Consider the following 18,912-nt stretch of genomic DNA (forward strand, 5'->3'; position numbering starts at 1 on the left):
AGTTTTTCAGCTTTACCTAAGCTATATTTCATTGATAATTCTTTTCCAGTCTGTATCAGCCTACTCAGGCACAGAACTACAGCACCAAACAACCATAAATGCCACATGCTTTTACTATTACAAATAGTAACGATCCATTAAAAACTTAACATTCTAACATATCTTTTGTACTAACAATAAGAATTGCAGACATTTTGGTCTGTGTATTGCAATTCAGAAGTGAATGCAGCTTGTAATGGATTTATAGTTTACATTTTATGAAAAAAAAGACATACCGAAAATCTCACGTCAGCCATGAATGGTCATCGGTTGCTCCGACAGAAAGAAATCGCTCCGAAAACTTCCAACCCACCAATCCAATCGTTCCACTCCATTTTAGAATACTTCTGTTTCGGTGCACGCAGAGGTGTAGCAATAGTTCGAAAAACTCATGCATACTCATGTTTGTATTACTCACCTGTACGCCTCCATGTAGGTATTTGTTGAAGAACTCGTTGGATATACACGTGAACGGGTAATTAGGTCGATGCATGCATCCTGGAGAGACTTAGATTTTGGAGAACAACGATAGCAGTTCCACAAAGGCAATGCAATGCAAGGGGCTGACAAGTAAGTTCGTTCGCGACGGTCGAAACTTCTAATGGTGCTCACAAGCACTCAAGGCCTGATGACTTACTTGTTTTCCGCCAAAAATATTGTCTGCTTTTGAGATGCCACACAATTACTTGATTTCAAATGTACAGCAAGAAAGATTAAAATTGATTAAGTATAAGTTTTAAAGTTGAAAACAATTTTTATTATTTCTTATAGTACGTTTCAAGCTAGTTGATGGAGTCGATTTCGTGGCATTCCTGAAATCTGCACATGTATATGAAGTGAATATTGTGGTGTCCCGACTTCACGAAGCGCATAGCAGAAACGGAGAGATCGACCCGAGTGGCTAGGTCGACATAATAAGTGGATAATGGTTATTTGGTACTTAATTACGAAATGAAATCGAAGACATGCTAGTGGGATAGAATCTTTTATTTTACAAAACCATACAGTTTCCAGTCCCCGAAGATGCGAATGGCCTTCGACTGCGGGATAGTCCTCTTCCCGGCAGGTCCATGGATTCATATTCTGATTCCTCGTAGGCGGGGAGCCAATGTCTCTCACCGAGGGAATGGAAGGGGAGTTCTCCCCCCCAAAACGGATACTTTTTGGGAGCAATAATCAGTAAGGTTGCACACATCCACTCCAGCGCTCTGCAGCCTTGAGTGCTGAGGAAAATATATGAATTGGTGTCCTACCTGTCAGCCGAAACATGATTCTCTCCGCCCTTTCAACGCGTCACACAGTTAAGGCATCTAAAAACAGTGAAGCTAGGCAGCTGCCGCCACTAACTACCCTCCACCCCCCCTCCACCCCTCACCCCCCCGCACTCCCCTTACAAGTGCAATACACTACAATGTGCTCTTTGTATACATATTTGAAATGATTTTGATGGCAAATTGAAATGTACCCATCTTATATGTCTTCTTGGCATTAGCGACATATTTTACGTAAGTCGTTCTCCAGTTCCTTTAAAAAATCTTCATCTTCACTTGAATACTTAGATTCTCTCAGAGCATTCCTTATTTCATACCTCAGGCAGTCGCAAACATTGAACTTGAACCTTATGCCAGCAAACCGCATATATGGCTTTTCATACCTTTTTTCCATTAAAAATCTGGTGGTGTGATTCTGAAACGATCAGAAAAAATAGTAATCAGAAATCGAGATGAGTGTCATGGTTCCAAAGAAAATTTAGACAAAAAACTTACATGACAGTAAGGCCGATACATGGAGAAATTAGAAACTTAAGTATCGGTACGGAGCACTTGGCAATAGACTGCAGTGCCGATACTTCAGTAGCCACTGCCACAGAAAAAATAGCGTGGATAAAGAAACCTGTTGAAATTAGATTGAAGGGGTTTGGTCGAAATTGAATCAAAGGGAAATTAAGTGTGAAAGTTGAGTGCGCGATGGGTCGTCGTCATTTGTTTTCATGCACTTCGCGTCCGCATTTTGTTAGTTCTAACCTTGAATCGTGCAGGAGAATACCTCGGAATCAAAAAGAATGTGGATATTATGATATTTAATCTAGAAGTAAACTCCGTTAGAGACATCGATGTGACCAAGAAACAATTGGACACCGCATGTACGGATGGGTGCGGCTGGACTGCAGAAGAATGATACAGGGCATCCTGTCCATGCTATCTCTTTCAACGAACTGTGAGGCTACTCTCTTCTGAAGCGCTCGTCGTCAGGGCAACACGCCATCGCGGATGAAGCTGTAAGTAATGTGGTACCGTGGCGGAATCTTTCCCGAATCGCAGCGGCTGCCTTCGTGTGTGTGTGAGCCGATGGGCCGAGCGATACTTCCGCTGAGCAAACTCATCTCGCGTTCGTCTCCAGAATGGATGGAAAGGAAAGAGTTTTTTTCTACCTCAAAGCAGCCACCGGCTATTGACCGAGTGATCATAAGGTCACCGTGGAGCAGCATTGTGCCGGTTACGAACCCGTGACCAAGCAGGTCGCCTGCCGCACGTTCCTCACCCTTCTTCCTGATTTAATGATGCAGATTTCCATGGATTCCTCCCCCAACCCCAACTCTGGTTCCTTCCACCGTGCCAACCAATAGTAAGAGGCATTCTTACACCAGTACTATAGCGTGAGTGTATAATGACTGCATCAAGGCTGTTTCAATTATCCACTCCTAGACTTCCTGCTATGAATCACACCCACAATGTCTTAAACGGCCATCATACGCCTTATGGGACCTAAGGCGACCTAAATGCAATCATTCAGTCATTCTCACGTAAGTAAGGAATTACAGAACGCAAAAGAGACAGCCAACTGTTTACGAGTCGGCTATGTCACTATAGATCCGGTTCATTAACTCGTTCATGGTGAACCTTTCACTGAAGGAGGAAACTCTCATAAGAATTAAAACTACAACACACCACACACGGTCCATGGCTTGGAACTCACCGTTATGTACTCCGACGTAGGTCCCAAGGAGATGGCTTCCTTCCAAAACTTTGCAGCAGAGATAAGGTCATTCCTGCGAAAAAGTTCATACTCTCCTTTGAGAACCAACAGTTCGCTTCGTAGGCGCATATATTCTGGGCGTAATTTACCAATGAACTCGTCAATGTGTGGCAATGGGTCGTAATTCTCCTCTGTCTTCATTTGAGCCTTCAGAGAATACACATTAAGAGTAGAAAATTAGATAAGCAATTACCTACTTTGGTACATAAACAACATACAGCATATCTAGGAGACCAACGCGTACTAAGGCGACGGGCAAACATTGACTTGTATTATCAATGTATAGCTTTTTTTCAAGCCCATGTTCATAAATGTTGTGATTTTTTTAAAGAATTATTTTATTATAGGCACCTCTTGATTTTTATTTCTTTCATTTTGCATTTTTTTAATGGAAAATTATCTTTTTTAAGTCAACGTTTAGCGTACAGCCTTTACATAACACTGTTAACAATAGCTTACTAACGTGCACAAACTTCAGTGATTCTAATGACACCAATAATGGTAAAAGTTGCAGTGTTCTGAAATTAAAACACAAATTGCATAATACTAAATACTTAATTTAATTGAATAATTGAAATCGATTGATCAAATTCGTAGCATGCTAAGATTAGTAATTAAAACACCGAGTCAAACTAGCGATAACGGTGGTACTGTTGAATGGTTAAAAAAAAGAAAGAGCTATTTTCAATTACATTAACGTATGTTGCGTAAAAAAATTCTCTTAAGAAAGGGCAAAAAACTTCGAAATTAAGATTTCTGCTTTGCGTATACTTGCAAAATGGTAATGAACATAGCTGTCTCACCTCCAGGATAAATAGTGCCGAGACTTGATTTCCATTTTCATAAGATATCTTATAATTTTTTAGGGCTTCTTTTGTATTTTTGTTGTCTATATCTTCCAACGTTCCAAGAGATTGGAAGGCGGAGGCAGAGTGTGGGTATGCTTGGGTCGCCTTCTCAAGGCAAGTTCTGGCGAAAGGGATATCTCTATACGGAGGAGGCAATTTCATCAAACCATTCCCGCATCTGAAATAAATAAGCTTCCATCAAATGGTGGAATAAGATTTTAGGGCTGGTATCAGCTAAAATTCAATGCGAAGAAAACCAATATATAAGTATGCAGCAGAATAGAGTAGGTCAAGACTAACCATTGAATAGGGAAAGGAAAACTGTTGGAGATGGATGAATATAGTTGTTTGGGGATCAAAATGACCGGCGACGGAAGAAACAGGAAAGGAGACTGACATGACAATGAGTACAGTGGGGTCCTCCATGTCTGTGAGTCATTGACGTTGACAGTTTCAGAGGAATTAGCCAAATGTGGATATTCAGAGTTAACTTCCAGATAGCAGCCGGGAATCAGGACGAGGAAATTTAAAATATTAATAATAATAAGAGAGTTGAAGTGAAGATTAGTAAGTATGAAGAAAGAGAATCAAAAAGTGGAAAAGGAGAAAGAGCTAGATGTGTTTAGGATTAGAATAACAATGGATGGAAGAAGCAAGAAGGAAAATAGCATAAGAGTGGCCAAGGCGGGCAGGACAATCAACGGCAAGGTGGATCGAAGTTTAAGCATTGAACCTTCCATCTGGAAAATGTTTCTCTGTCGCAGGGAGTAATGGAGGATGACAGTAAAAGAGCAATCAAGGGTTGAGGCACTTTAAATGTGGATCCATAGAAAAATGATGAAGATCAAATGGATCGACCGAGTGACAGTGGTGGCTTGCCCATAAAGACTCTCGGACGACGCCCCTCACAAGGATTTGAAAAAGAAAAAAGGAATAAAAGCCCATTCATTTGTAATTATACACATAATTAACCAAAGCGTTTTTTTCAATCTTATACATCGAAAATGCAGGAAAAGAACACGCAAAGGTAGCGCGAGAATTTCGCATTTGTAGCCGCGGGGCGCTGGCCAGAACGTCCCAATCCATTAACAAGCAGTTTTACGAAGAGTGGTAGTGGTGAGGGCTGATGTTGCTATGACGCGTCTAAGCTTGTGCCTTATGGAAGTATTGGGACACCGCCCGAGCATGCGCAGAACGAGTGAGTGAGATGACATCGCCGCTACGGCTCGTGGCATTATAATCTGGCGTCTACTTGGTGCTGCAGTGCCGCAGAATGCTTTTTTTTGTTTAAATTTTATTATTATAAATATTTGCATTATATTATTTTAAATCAGACAAATTTAATACTTAGTTAGCCTTAAAAAGTTACTAAAATACACAAAACATTCAAAAATTTTGACCCTCCCGAACATTTGACTCACGAACCGTCATTGCCGAGTGACCATTGACGAAGTCAATTGGGAGAGTAGGAGATAAGGTAGGCCGCAAGTTGAAAACCCTGATACGAAGAGGATACAACGTAATAGGGTAAATTTTGAGAGAGAATGGCCTGATGAAGACAATCGTCAAGGTACAAGTGGATGGCAAGAAGAGAAAATGAAGACCACGAATTAAATATGGCGAAGAGAGATGTGAAGGAGAAGCAATACGTAAATGTGACAAGGTTAGCTGACAGGGGAATTCAATGGAGAACTGCGTTAAAACAATGTAAGGGCTCTTTATAGCTATTGTTGACCTAGAAAAACGAACGTGTTTGCTATCATTGGATATTTTAAGGCAAAAGTTTCTGTGTGCAGTTTGAACAGAGAAATAATAATTTTTAAAAATATTACGGCAAAAAAAATATATATAAATAAATAAATATATATATATATATATATATATATATATATATATATATATATATATTGTGACGGGTGGTCACGATATTTTTTCTTTTCGTCCCATGTTAGCGCGCCTCACGCGGCTACGATCTTCCCCGTGGAAGATTACGTGGATCGGGCGAAGTGACTCTGACCTTCATGTAGTATAAGACGGTAAAATACCATGGTTTTAGTTCCCATTCAATTGTACCCATAGGATGTAAGGCGATCACGCCACTTGTGCAGTGACGTGATTGGCTAAAATTCAAAGTGAGTGACGTGTGTCAGCTTTCCGTAACGGAAAAATCGGGAATAGCGAGGTTACGTGGTAGGAGGAGAAGTGGGGATGAAGTTAGTTGGTGAACGGACACGGTACTGGTCTGTTGGTCGAGAGGGAGACAAGCCGGTCTCGAGGTACCAGCAGAGAGAGAGCACATAATTGGGAGCTGGCAGTCAATGCTCAGCTGTGAGAGGGAAGGAGACCCAAGAAAGGCAACGGCTGTGATTGCAGAGGTGTGTGACGGAGAGCGACCGGGGGAAGTGGAGCAGTTTCTGATTCCGGAGCACGGATAAAGGTGCTGGCCCAGGCGTTTGAGAAGGCGACATCTGTGCCGAAAGTGAGGCCGTCGCTGCGCTTGTGGGCCGTTTTCATCCGGAGCAGCCAAAAAGCTCCCCGAATCGCTGGCGACGGAGTCGTCGGGAACCACAGACTGCCATGCCCATAAGTATCAATCTCCAGTAATTATTCCCGTATTATCACATTCCCAAGTGCTTCAAGCAGTACCAAGAGGGTAAAGATTACAACTCTAAAGTCCGTCTACTTCATCCAAATACCGGTGATTCATGTAAAGACCAATCAAGTCACTTTCGCAAGAGTTCATGCGAGACTGCAAAAAGTCAATAACTGCACCGAGTTTTTAAATAGTTAATTGAACAGAAAAGGACTATTGATTGCACGTCTTACGCCCGTAAATAAGGGCAATTTAATGTATCATAATTTCCCGTCTTTCCAGGAGGCAGACGAGGAACATGTAATGGCTTTTCAATTCTTATTTCTTTGTGTCATCAAGGGTATTTCATCTTTTTGCTTGTGTTCATTCATCCATCATTAGTTTGTAGATTAGGCTTAGTATTGTTCAAGGGTGATTTTCATCAGTGCGTTGATGGTTTTTCGTTGTTTTCGCCAAAGTCTCAATAATAAATGGTGATTTTTGTGCATAATGTAAAAGGTCAGTGTTCATTCGTCGGATCCTCAAACCCTTGTCCGTGCGTGAGTCAAACAACCAGTGTCCGCATTGTCATATTGTCCACCCGTATTAACAATTATTTAATCCTGGGAGTTTGGAACGTCCTTGCTTCTACCGGCAAAGCTAGTTCGTGGGCCGCGGTTTTGGGTGGCGCCCTAATAAACGATCTAAGATCGTATTCTTCTGCAATATTTTTCCCAAAATCACATTCTACCGAAACCAGATTTCGGAGTGGCGAGCTGTCGGGGAAGGAAAGAAGGAGGGGGTAACACTCGGGAGCGTGAGGGCTGAGACGGGTCGACGGGCTGGCAGGGAAACGGGCCTGTTCCGTCACAATATATATATACACTTCGAAATGTTCCTCGGCGAGGTAAATAACATAAAAAACCCTAGGATAGGCAGTATCAGATCAAACACGAAAAAGATAATAAACTCACATTCACTAAATTTTCGGTGGCATTACCACCTTCCTCGGAGTTAGGTACTTACCAAACTCCGAGGAAGGTGGTAATGCCACCGAAAATTTAGTTATTTAGTGAGTGTGAGTTTCTATTCTTTATTGTGTGTTCTGAAAACAACCTTTCCCCGTAGGTCCTCACTTTTATTTTATTTTTCGTTTTTCTGTCAATTTCTAAGTTTTTTGTGTGCCCACCCCAGGGCAAGAAGAAGTTCCTTTACATAATATATATATATATATTTGGTTAAAAAATAAATGGTCAATATGTGACAACAAAGAAGTGTATCGTATTACTAAAAACCGTTTATTCCATATTTTTCTGCTATGCATTTGTAACCAATGACAGTAATATGTGGATTTGAATTTCCTGCTTACCATACAAACAAAAATTCACCATTAACGCAAGCGAAATGCACAAAAAATAATTTTCCATCGTTAATCAGGGTGATCGAGAGCTCACCCTGGACAGCTGAAGAACGCTCCAGCCGCATTGTTTGAATCCGCGAATGTTGTCAAGGAAACCCACAGAACAATCGAGTGCCACGAAATATGCTCAAGAAATGGATTTGTTTTTCATGTAATGAGAGCTGTCGTGAGGAAATTTGACCAGAATCATGTTGGGATGTGTCCGAAGTTACCTTCTTAAGACTTGAAGGTCGTCCGGGTCCATTTTGAATGCTTTCTTATAGAGGTGCTCGGCTGTGCTAAGCATCTTTGCATATTCTTCGTCTTTCTTATTCTTAGTTCGTCTCCGTGAATTGCTCACTTTCATGTGATTCACATATTCCCTGTATGCATCAGCCAGTGCTGCCAGACTGCATGGGAGCGGATTCACTTTGGTGGCCCTCTCCAGCATCTCCAGCTCCTCTCTCGATGGCATCTACAAAGACATGCATCATTCATTAGAAACGTCTTAAATCGCTTAAATGTAGACTTGACTAAAGTAGTGAAACCATTTTTCAAGCGAACAAGGGAGCCCTTTTTAAATTACCCTTCATATGATATGTGGCACATAAAAATCATTAATATGAACAGCCCAAATTTTTCGAGGGATTTTTTTTCTTCCGTTGAGTTATCTCTCCGTGTACACACTTCCGGCTGCCTCAGCAAAGATTTCCACCGGCTATTCAGCGGCTATTTTATGAAGATTTATTTTATCAATGCTACTTGAAGTGTTAAAAGGAAGATAGACACTTTTTTTAAAAAATAACATCGTCCACGTATCGATCGAGTTAATGCAAACAGTCCGACGAGCAATGCATCGTGATAATATTTCCCTTGTCAATTCCTAGAGAGGTTTGACCATTTAAGAATCGGAAACCCAGACGTAGCCTACGAAAGTAAGTCTCTTAGCAGCTGAAATAACTGTCAGAGCCGGCAGCTCCCCCCTTCTCATTAACGCAGTTTAATAGTGGAAAGGTTCCATTGAAGTAGCCTATATTTTCAGTTTTTTTTAAGTGAAGAAATGGGGATGACGGTCTGCAGTGTGAGGAAATGCTGAGAGACGATCCATATTGGTGGAAAAGCGAGGGAACGCCACAGAAAAACTTAGATATTAATCAATATTAAATTACTCTACCGGATGAGGTTAGTTTCCTTGGAGTGCTTAAGATGCATTCTGGAAGTCTCCCCTCACACATGGACAGTGGCGCCGACTCCATGGGGCCTGAGGGGGCCCGAGCCCCCTCAAAGATTCGTTTGGGGGGGCGGAGTCCCCTCAATATTTCAAGAAAATAATTAAGTTATATTATGCTTTATGAAATCGCAAAAATATGGTGGTAATTTTTATTTCCCATGTTTGACGATAGTTACCTTTTAAAATAAATTCAACAATGTGTTAAAACAAATAATTATAAGGTTAAGCAGATTAACTGAATCAGGTGGTGTGAATCATGATAGTGTTTCGGTGATGCGACACACTTTGAATTTAACCTCTTCCCGGGGCAAGACCTCGGATAAGGGCCCCCCCAATATTTTTTATAAGTCGGCGCCCCTGCACATGGACTTCCTCTTCAACTAGGAATTAGGCCTACTCCCTTTCAATCTACTTGTATTAAAATCCTATTCTTTTCTTTCCCCTCCCTCGTTTACTTAACATTTTACCCTCTAAAAACGTTTTCAACACCCCCTCCCCGCTAAGTACTCCTCCCATCCATACCTTCAATCTCCTTCGTATCTCATCTAAAAGCTACCTCTCCTCACCCACCATGTCAAGCACTTCGCCTTTCCTTCTCCTCTCCGTCCGTTTGACCTTCTCCATTCTTCTCCACACCCACATCTCGAATGCCTCCAATCTTCTCTCTTCCTCCTCCCTAAGTGTCCACGTTTCCGCACCGTAAAGAGCTACACTCCAGATCAGACACTTCACTAACCTTTCCTTTAAATTCTTACATAGCGACCCTCTCAGAACCTCCTTCCTGTTCACGAGCACCTCCTTTGCTAATTTAATTCGCTTCCTGATGTCCTAAGTAATGTACCCGTTTTCCTCCAACGTAACGCCTAAATAGTTGAATTGCTCTACCGGATCAAGCTTCTCCCCCATCTACTTTTTCTTTAGTATCACATTCCTCGCTCGCAATGCTTTACAAAACCGCAATAACTTGGTCTTCTTGTGATTAATCCTCATCCCGTACTCCTCGCACCGCTCGTCTAACGCATCCACTAGAGCCTGATGTCCCCTCGCTGACTGGCTAATCAGCGCCTGATCATCCGCGAACCTTACCGATCTAAATATCATTCCTCCCACTTTCACTCCAGCTTCCAACTCATCCCAAGCTTCCCTTACAATTCCCCCAGCGTATACGTAAAAAAGCAATGGTGAAAGAGTACAGCCTTGCCTCACTCTTCGGCCCATGCTTGCCCACCCTAAATATCAGCCGGCTACCCTCACTTGCGCAGTCTGGGCCATATACAGACTACGAATGAGTTGCGTATACCTCCAATCAACACCAATTTTCTTGAGTATATTCATTAACTTTACCCCGTTCACCACATCTAATGCTTTTTCAAAATCCACGAAGCATGCATACACATCCAGGTCATGTTCTAGGTTCCTCTCCACCATGGAAACATTACAACTATTATAGATCCTAATTAAAAGATAGAGTGACATACGGGTGTATGCCGCGTAACGTAGTGGAGATTGACCCGACGTTTCCTGACCGACAGATAGTCACTTCTTCAGAAGAAATGATGCTGGGATTTGGTTTTTTCTGCCTTAATTATTTCCGGTGGGCGGAAGGGGTGAGGACTGGAGGGGGAAGATGAAGAAATGTTGTGGATGATTGGGTGCCATGTATTGCTAATTCTCAATTCGGTATGTCTGTTAAAATTATTTTTGTTTTACTTTATCTCTATGGCTTCGCGGATGAGTCGTGTTTTCAAATGTTTCACCTTCGCGATTATTCTTGATTCTTTGAAATCGATCGCGTTACCGGTAGCTTCATGCTCCGCTACCGCTGACTTTGAAGAGTAACCGAGTCGAATGGCCCGCTTATGCTCGTCTATTCGAGTTTTGACCGTTCGTTCTGTTTTCTCGATGCATTTCTTCTCGTAAGTTCCACAGGGGATTTCGTACACTCCTTCAAATTGAAGTGGCGTCCTATCCTTGATATTTCCCAAGAGGTGTTGTACTTGGGTCTGTAGTTTAAAAAATATCTTAATGTCAAACTTCCGAAGGATATTGCCGATCTTATCTGTCATTCCTTCCATGTAAGGCTTTCTTTTGTTCGTATTTCGCTTGGATGTTGGGAAGTGGCGTTTCTCAAAATACGGCGTGTGTCCTGTCGATTTTGAAAAATCTAGAATCATTGCGAAAGTAAAACATTCCAAAACGCGACTCATCCGCGAAGCCATAGAGATAAAGACAAAAACAGTTATAACAGAGATGCCGGATTGAGAATTAGCAATACACCCGTCGGACACGGAATAGCTGTTCCCTGCAGGCAGTGTATTCAAGTGCGGCTGATCTTCTGTGCGCTTCTATTTCTTTTGTATCAGTGTAAACATATCTAACATCCGCATCCAATGTCACAATTCCGACGATTTTCGCTGTATTGTTCGCCTGTTAAAAAGAAGGAATTGGGAATACTTCACGTACCAGCTCCAAGAAGACAAGAATATATTTCTTCTCCTTCACGGTTTGCAGGCGGACACTACCAGTGAGGAAATTCAAGAAAGACTAGAAGCCATTGGACTAAACGTGGACGACATTGTGCAGCTTCGGACAACGCGTCCCTTGAAATCAGAGCGCGAACCCCGAGAGCGCATTCTTGCTGACGATCCAGGTGCAACTCTAGAACCTTTGCCTACGCGTCTGCTACCGCTTTTTCAACTGAAGCTGTCATCAGCCGCGAACAAAGAAAAGTTTGAAAAAGTCACCAATCTCTTCGGACTCGGCGTCACAATAGAACCATTCCGTCCTTCATCAGGGCCACCTCAATGCGCCAAGTGTCAGCGCTTTGGTCACACATACAAATCCTATGGATTACAAGTAAGATGTGTTCGATGTGGAGGCCAGCATTCTCACACCGATTGCCAAGTATTCCGCCCGGATCCAGCTAAATGCGCTAATTATGATGGACCGCACCCAGAAAACTACGAGCAATGCCCTCATTATAAGTCTTTCGCCGAAAACCTGCGAGCTGGACGAACCGCTACAAGAACCTTCCCTGCAAACAACAACGAGAAGTTTTCTTCCGCTACCAAACTAACGTACCAATTCCACTGCAGATTCCGCTATTCAACAACCATCTCCTGCTTCCGATCTACAATCCTTCCTATCAACCTTATTCACTTCATCCTTTCGGCAAAAAATCACTTCCTGGATTTCTTGCATTGTCAGGCAACCAAATACTCATTCCACCACTCTCAAATCCGAAATCCTTTTTAATGCAATAACCAAGGAGCTCTCAGTCTGCTGTCCGATGGCTAATCAGAATATTACTCAGGTACGGATTCTGCAGTGGAATATCTGTGGATTGCAACATTAACAAGAAGGACTTCGTCGTATTCTCAATGAACAAATCATTGACATTGCATTAATTTAAGAAACCAAATTAAAGCCAGAAAAGAATATCGTCATTCCGGGCTATCAACGCTTCCGGCAAGACCGCGAGGAATCCGGCGGAGGAGTCCTACTACTTGTCAAAAACTCAATTGCTGCGTCAAGACTCCCTTATAATCACTCTTCTGCTTTTGAAGCTGTTGGCGCATCGATCAGAACCAGGATTGGAAACGTTGCCATCTGGTCTATCTATCGGCCACCAAACAACTGCCCGAAAAAGAAGAATTCTCAACATTAGCATCACTTTCGCGCGGAATGGCTGTTCAAGGAGGCGATTTCAACGCTAAAAATACAACCTGGGGATGCAACGCAATAAACCGTCCTGGCAGCTTACTCCTCCGCTTGCAGCAAGGGATGAAATTTGATATTCTGTCTCCCTTATCTCCTACCCACTTTTCTTCCCGCGGTTCCAGCGACATACTGGATATCGTTTTAACCTACAAAATCCCTTTTCCAAATCTGCCCGTTACCCTAGACTCACTCATCCGCCTCTGATCATCTTCCCATCCTGTACACCATTCTTGCTCACCCGCCGACCGAATTAATCCCTTGAAGCCAATAATCAATTACAATGAGTTCACAAGAATAATAGGAGACAAATCTTTCAAACTCGATGATCTTCCGCTGCAATCCCGGTCTGATGCTGATGTCTTCACAGAAAAACTCACGAATTTAATCAACGATTCAGCTGCATAGGCGAAACTCATTCCTCCTCCGACATCGCATCCCAATGCCATTCCCTTGGAAATTCTTACAACAATCCGACATAGAAATGCAGCCAGAAAGGCGTGCCAGCCATCCAGACTTCGAGATCGTATGAAATTCAACGCGCTGAGAAATCGTGTACAAGGACTTCTCGCAAACCATCGCAAGAAATCCTGGCACGAAAAACTGAAGAATGTCGAATTATCTCACGACAGCGTCTGGCCAGTGTCGAAAGCTCTATGCAAACCACGCCGGGACATTCCATCATTGAAGACAGCCAACGGCCGAGCGACCACGGATCAACAAAAAGCTGAACTTTTCAGTGAAATGCTCGAAAATCGTTTCTCTAACGACTTGCCATCTTAGTTAGAGGAAGACTGTACCACATCCTGGCTAAACCTAAATTACTTCCCATTCTCCGAACCTTCGCCTATAACTTCATACGAAATTACATGAATTAGCCGAAACCTTAAACCCAAATCTGCTCCCGGTCCTGATAACATTCCTAACCGTCTGCTCAAAAATCTACCTATTCCAACAATAAACCTTTTAACCAAATTCTTCAACTTCCTCTTACAAATTTCCTACTTTCCTACTTCCTGGAAGAAAGCCAAAATTATAATGATCCCGAAACCTCACAAACCTCCAACCAAATCCTCTACCTATCGGCCAATCAGTCTTCTAAACACTCTTGGCAAACTCTTCGAAATTCTCATTCACCGCCGGCTGAAAGAATTCATCAGATAAAACGACATTCTGCGATCAGATCAAGCAGGATTCCGACAGAAAATATCTACTACTCATCAAATTGTACGCCTGACTGGAGCTATCACTTCCGGTTTCAACAATAAATGGATCAGTCACTGCGTCTTCTTAGACCTGGAGGCGGCTTTCGACCGAGTCTGGACCCTAGACCTGATCCACAAACTGTCTGCAATTGGAACTCCATCTTACCTACTAAAGATAATCCAATCCTTTGCATCCGATCGAACCTTCTTCGTCCAAGTCAATTCCGCTCAATCCTTTTTCCGCCCAGTAACCTCAGGTGTTCCCAAAGGAGCCATCCTTTCCCCTACCCTATTTAATATCTACGTGAACGACACTCCAACCTATCCCGAAACCCAACTTTTCCTATACGCAGGCGACACCACGATTCTGGCTCAGGGTTCAGATCCGGACTCCACAGCTGATCGTCTACAAGATCATATCGATGAATATGAAGACTGGTCCCAGGATTGGAAACTGCCAATAAATCCAAGTAAATGCGTACACGTAGTATTTTCCAGACGCCCAAGAGCCGGAGAAGGACCAGGACTCTATTTCAAAAATAAAACTATTCCGAAGCATGAAGTCACCTAATACCTTGGTGTGGAATTCGACAAACGCCTAACCTGGTCTCACCACATCTCACCTGCCATCAATAAGGCCGAAGGAGTTGCCGCAGCCCTGAACCCTTTACTACGGCCATCGGCTCCGCTATCGCAGAAGACTAAGCTCCTACTATACAACACTACCGTCAAGCCGCTACTGAGTTCTGCATCACCGGCATGGCTTCACGCAGCGCCTAGCAACTTAATAAAGCTACAAACTGCAGAGAACAATGTAATCAGACGGATCACCGGAGCCTCGTGGTTTCTAAGCAACGCCAATATCAAGAAAAACTTAATATCTGTCCATTACTAAATGAACTGAAATCGCAAATTATTAAATTTTCGTAAACGCTTGGCAATACAAATAACGAAATGCTTGTTGTCTCTGGGACTATGATAACACAAGGTTATGCCATAAACAACCTAAAACCGCCCCCAATCCCTCCCATATCCCTTCCCCCTGAATTGATACTGTCAGTGCTATGACAATTTAATTACTTGGTGCGAAGGCTTCCGCGGTGCGCTGGTACTGTAGGCTGCATCTTCCGGGTTTCACCGCGTCGTGGTTGTGTTGGTGACAACAGTTTCTCCTGCATTCCAGCAGGCGTCTTCAGGTCGAAGTCGCCTGAAGACGCCTGCTAGAATGCAGGAGAAACTGTTTTCACCAACACCACCACGACGCGGTGAAACCCGGAAGATGCAGCCTACAATTTAATTACTTCGCAGCAGAAAAAACTTCGAGAAGAAACACCCTGTAGAATGCACGCCAGCTGGGAAACGGGCGTCTTATCCAAAAATGAAACTCAATGCGTGCGTGTGTGAATTAGCAATACATGGAACCCAATCATCCACAACATTTCTTCACCTTCCCCCTCCAGTCCTCACCCCTTCCGCCCACCTGAAATAAAAAAGGCAGAAAAAAAACAAATCCCAGCATCATCCCTTTGAAGAAGTGACTAGCAGTCGGGGCAATCTCCACTTATACGACACGCGGAATTCACCCGTATGTATCTCTTTGATCACCATCACCCGCGAAAGCTTCAATAACGAAAGTCTTGAAGTACTTGACGACTTTGACGACTTTAAACCATTTATTACAATGAAACTAGTTGTACCGGATAGCTACTAAATGACTACTTCTATTTTTCTTGGGAACGAAAGAAAAAATACGACACTCAACTCTCGTGCATTCACCTTTTTATCAATGAAAAGTTTAAGTTTTAACTAGGAATGTGCATTATGTTATGACATATGAGTCGTGATCATTAAACATAAGCAATCATATCTCTTACGTAATGCAAGCTTGAAGGTATGCAATGCAAGGAAATGGAGTCCATTTTCTCACCCCTGCCCTGTGGTCCATTCTTCTGAGTTCTCCCAGCATTTTCCCCACCATGTAGTACCAAAGTCCTCTCCGCTTTCCTTGATCGTCTGGGTCCAATTTAATTGCCTTCCGCATCATGTCCAAAGCCACTTCGCGATGAGAACGATTAAAGTCCCCCATCACCGTGGCATGCACGGCAATAAGAGCCCCTTTGGAGGGACCATTCATCTCCTGAAAGAAAAAGTGAAATTGTTAGAAGGGTCTCTTTGCTCCAGTTAGTAAATCAATCAGAAATATTATCGAACTCACGTGAAAGCGATAAAAAAGTCGCAGTTATTTATTAGTTTGGCAAATGTCGTTATGGCCCCAAATAAAGTCATAAGTCCTACGATTGGTTAGACGCAGCCCTCCAATCAGCTTCACTTTCAACGCCTACGTAATTCTTCTTCAATTTACAGCCTTCATAATCAGCTCCATTTATCTAATTCTGCCGTTTTTAACTTCCAACCCGTCCTTCATCGAAAATTATCACTTCTCCTTCGAGTCTCGCTGTTGTGACATGGGAAGCCAAACAACGGATTATTTTCTCGGCGTGTCACGGCAGAGGGTTCCTTGGTAAGTTGTCAGCTGATCAAGCCCAATTACATATCAAGTCGTGCTTTCTATGAGCTTATTTTTACTGTCCTTGGAGTCCTATAAATACACGCCAAGGATTTACGACCCTCCTGGCGACTGGACGTCGCAGCGAGAGAGAATAACATGGTTGCCAGAGGGTGCTAAATCTGAGGCCCACCCTTATCACAATGCAAGCAGCATTCGAACCGTGGTTCTGGTGAAGGTGGGTGTTCTACTGGTCGACCTTTTGTAATTGTTCGCAATGACAGATATTAGGAAATTGTTTAGTGGGTTATTAGTCGAAATTAATCGACAAATAGATTTTAGAAATTCGTTTTTGAAGTTTTATTGACCTTCCTGATGGGAAAGTTAAAACTACTTACGAGAGGTGGCTAGTTATTATTAATATTATTATTTTTTTACCTTTAAATTTTCTTCAGTTGTCAATGAGTAGTTTTAGTGTAAAGAGCACTGGTTCTCACCGAGGTGACTCTTTACTATTAAATTGCGTTGAGAAATTTTCTCGTGATATGACAGGTTTAAATTATTACAGCCTTTTGCAATTTGATGTATGTATTTGGATGAAGGATGACTATTTTGAAACATTTTTGCATATATTTTGGGGTGATAAAGGTTGCTGAGATGAATATTGGAGCTATATCAACCTATTCCATATTCTTTTTATTTCTATTGTCAATTCTTTGTACTTATTTATTTTTCCGGCTATTGTCTTTTCGATGTTATGCGACAATGGCACAGCAATATCAACTATGTAACAAGTTCTATATTTCTTGTCAGTCAACATTATATCTGGTATTTTTTTTAACTAAAGTTTTATCTGTTTTGATAGGAAAATCATAGAGAATTTTAAATGAGCTGTTTCCAAGTACTGTTTCCGGGTGGTTGTCATAGTAATGGCTCTTGATATCTATTAAATTTTGCTGGTAGGCCATTTTTTGGTGGATAATTTTTGCAACTTGATTATGTCTACTTAAATATTTTGCATTAGATAACATCTCACAGCCAGATTTAATGTGTTGGATTGTTTCAGGCACTTGAAAACATATTCTGCATTTGCCATCTGTTTTCTTTTATCACCCAGGATGTACTTTGCATAATTTTCAGTGCGGATAACCTGGTCTTGTATTGCAAGTATGAACCCTTCGGTTTCTCCATAAAGTTCTCCCACTGAAAACCATTTGTTTGATTAGATTTAATCAACATATGGTTGATTGAGGTCATTGATGTGTCGTCCATGTTATTCCTTCTGGGCCCTTAGTTTTACCTTTCTAATCAATATAACGGTTCTTGTGTTGTTTGTTCCATAGTTCGGGTCATTTTTAAGTTTAATGGTGTTATTTTTTGTCGGCATATGCTAATGATCTGTGCAGCATCGAACTGTTTGATTTATTGAAAAATAACTGTTTTAGTCCATGAATTTGATGTTTGAGGAGCTGCTGCATATCAATTAACCTCCCAAATAGCGGAGTAACGTTAGTCTCTCTAATGTAGCCATTGGGTGATTTACATTGAAGTTTGTGAATGATGTACGTAGTGATATTTATTCTCCTGCCATTTCAGTTTCGGTCCAGTTAATCACTCCAAATGTATACGTCAACACAAGTACCGCAAAAGTATTGATTGCTTTGATCGTAATTCGTACATTTAATTCTGCTTTTACAATGGATCTTAGTCTTTTATTGACGTCAGTCGTTAATTCCTTCTTCATCTGTTTATGTTGTATTGAATGTTCTTGCAACAATCCAAGGCATTTGTAGCTCTCATTTGCTTCCATTGACTGATCTTCTGTAATTTTGAAGTTACTGCTTTAGTTTCCTTTTTCTATGGGAAGCAATCTGCATTTATCCGATCCGAATCGCGTGTTTATATCAGTGGAGAACCTACTTGTGACATCCAAAAGGTACTTGAACTGTATTTCATTTGAGGAATGGATTATATTATTATTAGTATAATGATTTTTATTATTGTTATTATTACATATAGCTGCAAGTAGGGTTTTGTAGGGTAAGTAGTCGAATTAATTCATGCACTGATTTCAAAGGCGTTATTCTCAACCATGGGATTTCCTGGTGGCAGCATTTGATTTCCACGTATGAATAACAACTGCACCAATATAATTTCTAAGTAAGAAACAAAGGACACCTATAATAAAAAATAATACATAAATTTTAATATCATGCAACGACTAACAAATAAATATTCACCCAATTAACCCAATTTCAAACACCCCATAATAAACCACTATGTAATTATAGGATAAATGATGTACACTTAGTTATGCAACTGAAAATGCAAATATTCATTTCATACCCAATACAAAGAG

At 41.7% G+C, this 18,912-nt stretch overlaps 1 protein-coding gene across 1 annotated transcript in view; it reads right to left on the reverse strand.

Moving 5' to 3' along the window:
- Positions 1 to 1,008: 1,008 nt before the first annotated feature.
- The window catches only part of LOC124161585, a 46,729-nt gene continuing 28,825 nt past the window's right edge, over positions 1,009 to 18,912 (reverse strand). The window contains exons 3-7 of the mRNA XM_046537964.1: positions 15,975 to 16,184; positions 8,128 to 8,369; positions 3,879 to 4,101; positions 3,016 to 3,222; positions 1,009 to 1,725 (exon numbers count right to left, since the gene is read on the reverse strand). Of these exons, the coding sequence (XP_046393920.1) occupies positions 1,528 to 1,725; positions 3,016 to 3,222; positions 3,879 to 4,101; positions 8,128 to 8,369; positions 15,975 to 16,184 (1,080 nt within the window). The 3' untranslated portion in view covers positions 1,009 to 1,527. The remainder of the gene's footprint in view (positions 1,726 to 3,015; positions 3,223 to 3,878; positions 4,102 to 8,127; positions 8,370 to 15,974; positions 16,185 to 18,912) is intronic.

The sequence above is a fragment of the Ischnura elegans genome, chromosome 6, assembly GCF_921293095.1.
Source record: "Ischnura elegans chromosome 6, ioIscEleg1.1, whole genome shotgun sequence".
Lineage (NCBI taxonomy): Eukaryota > Metazoa > Arthropoda > Insecta > Odonata > Coenagrionidae > Ischnura > Ischnura elegans.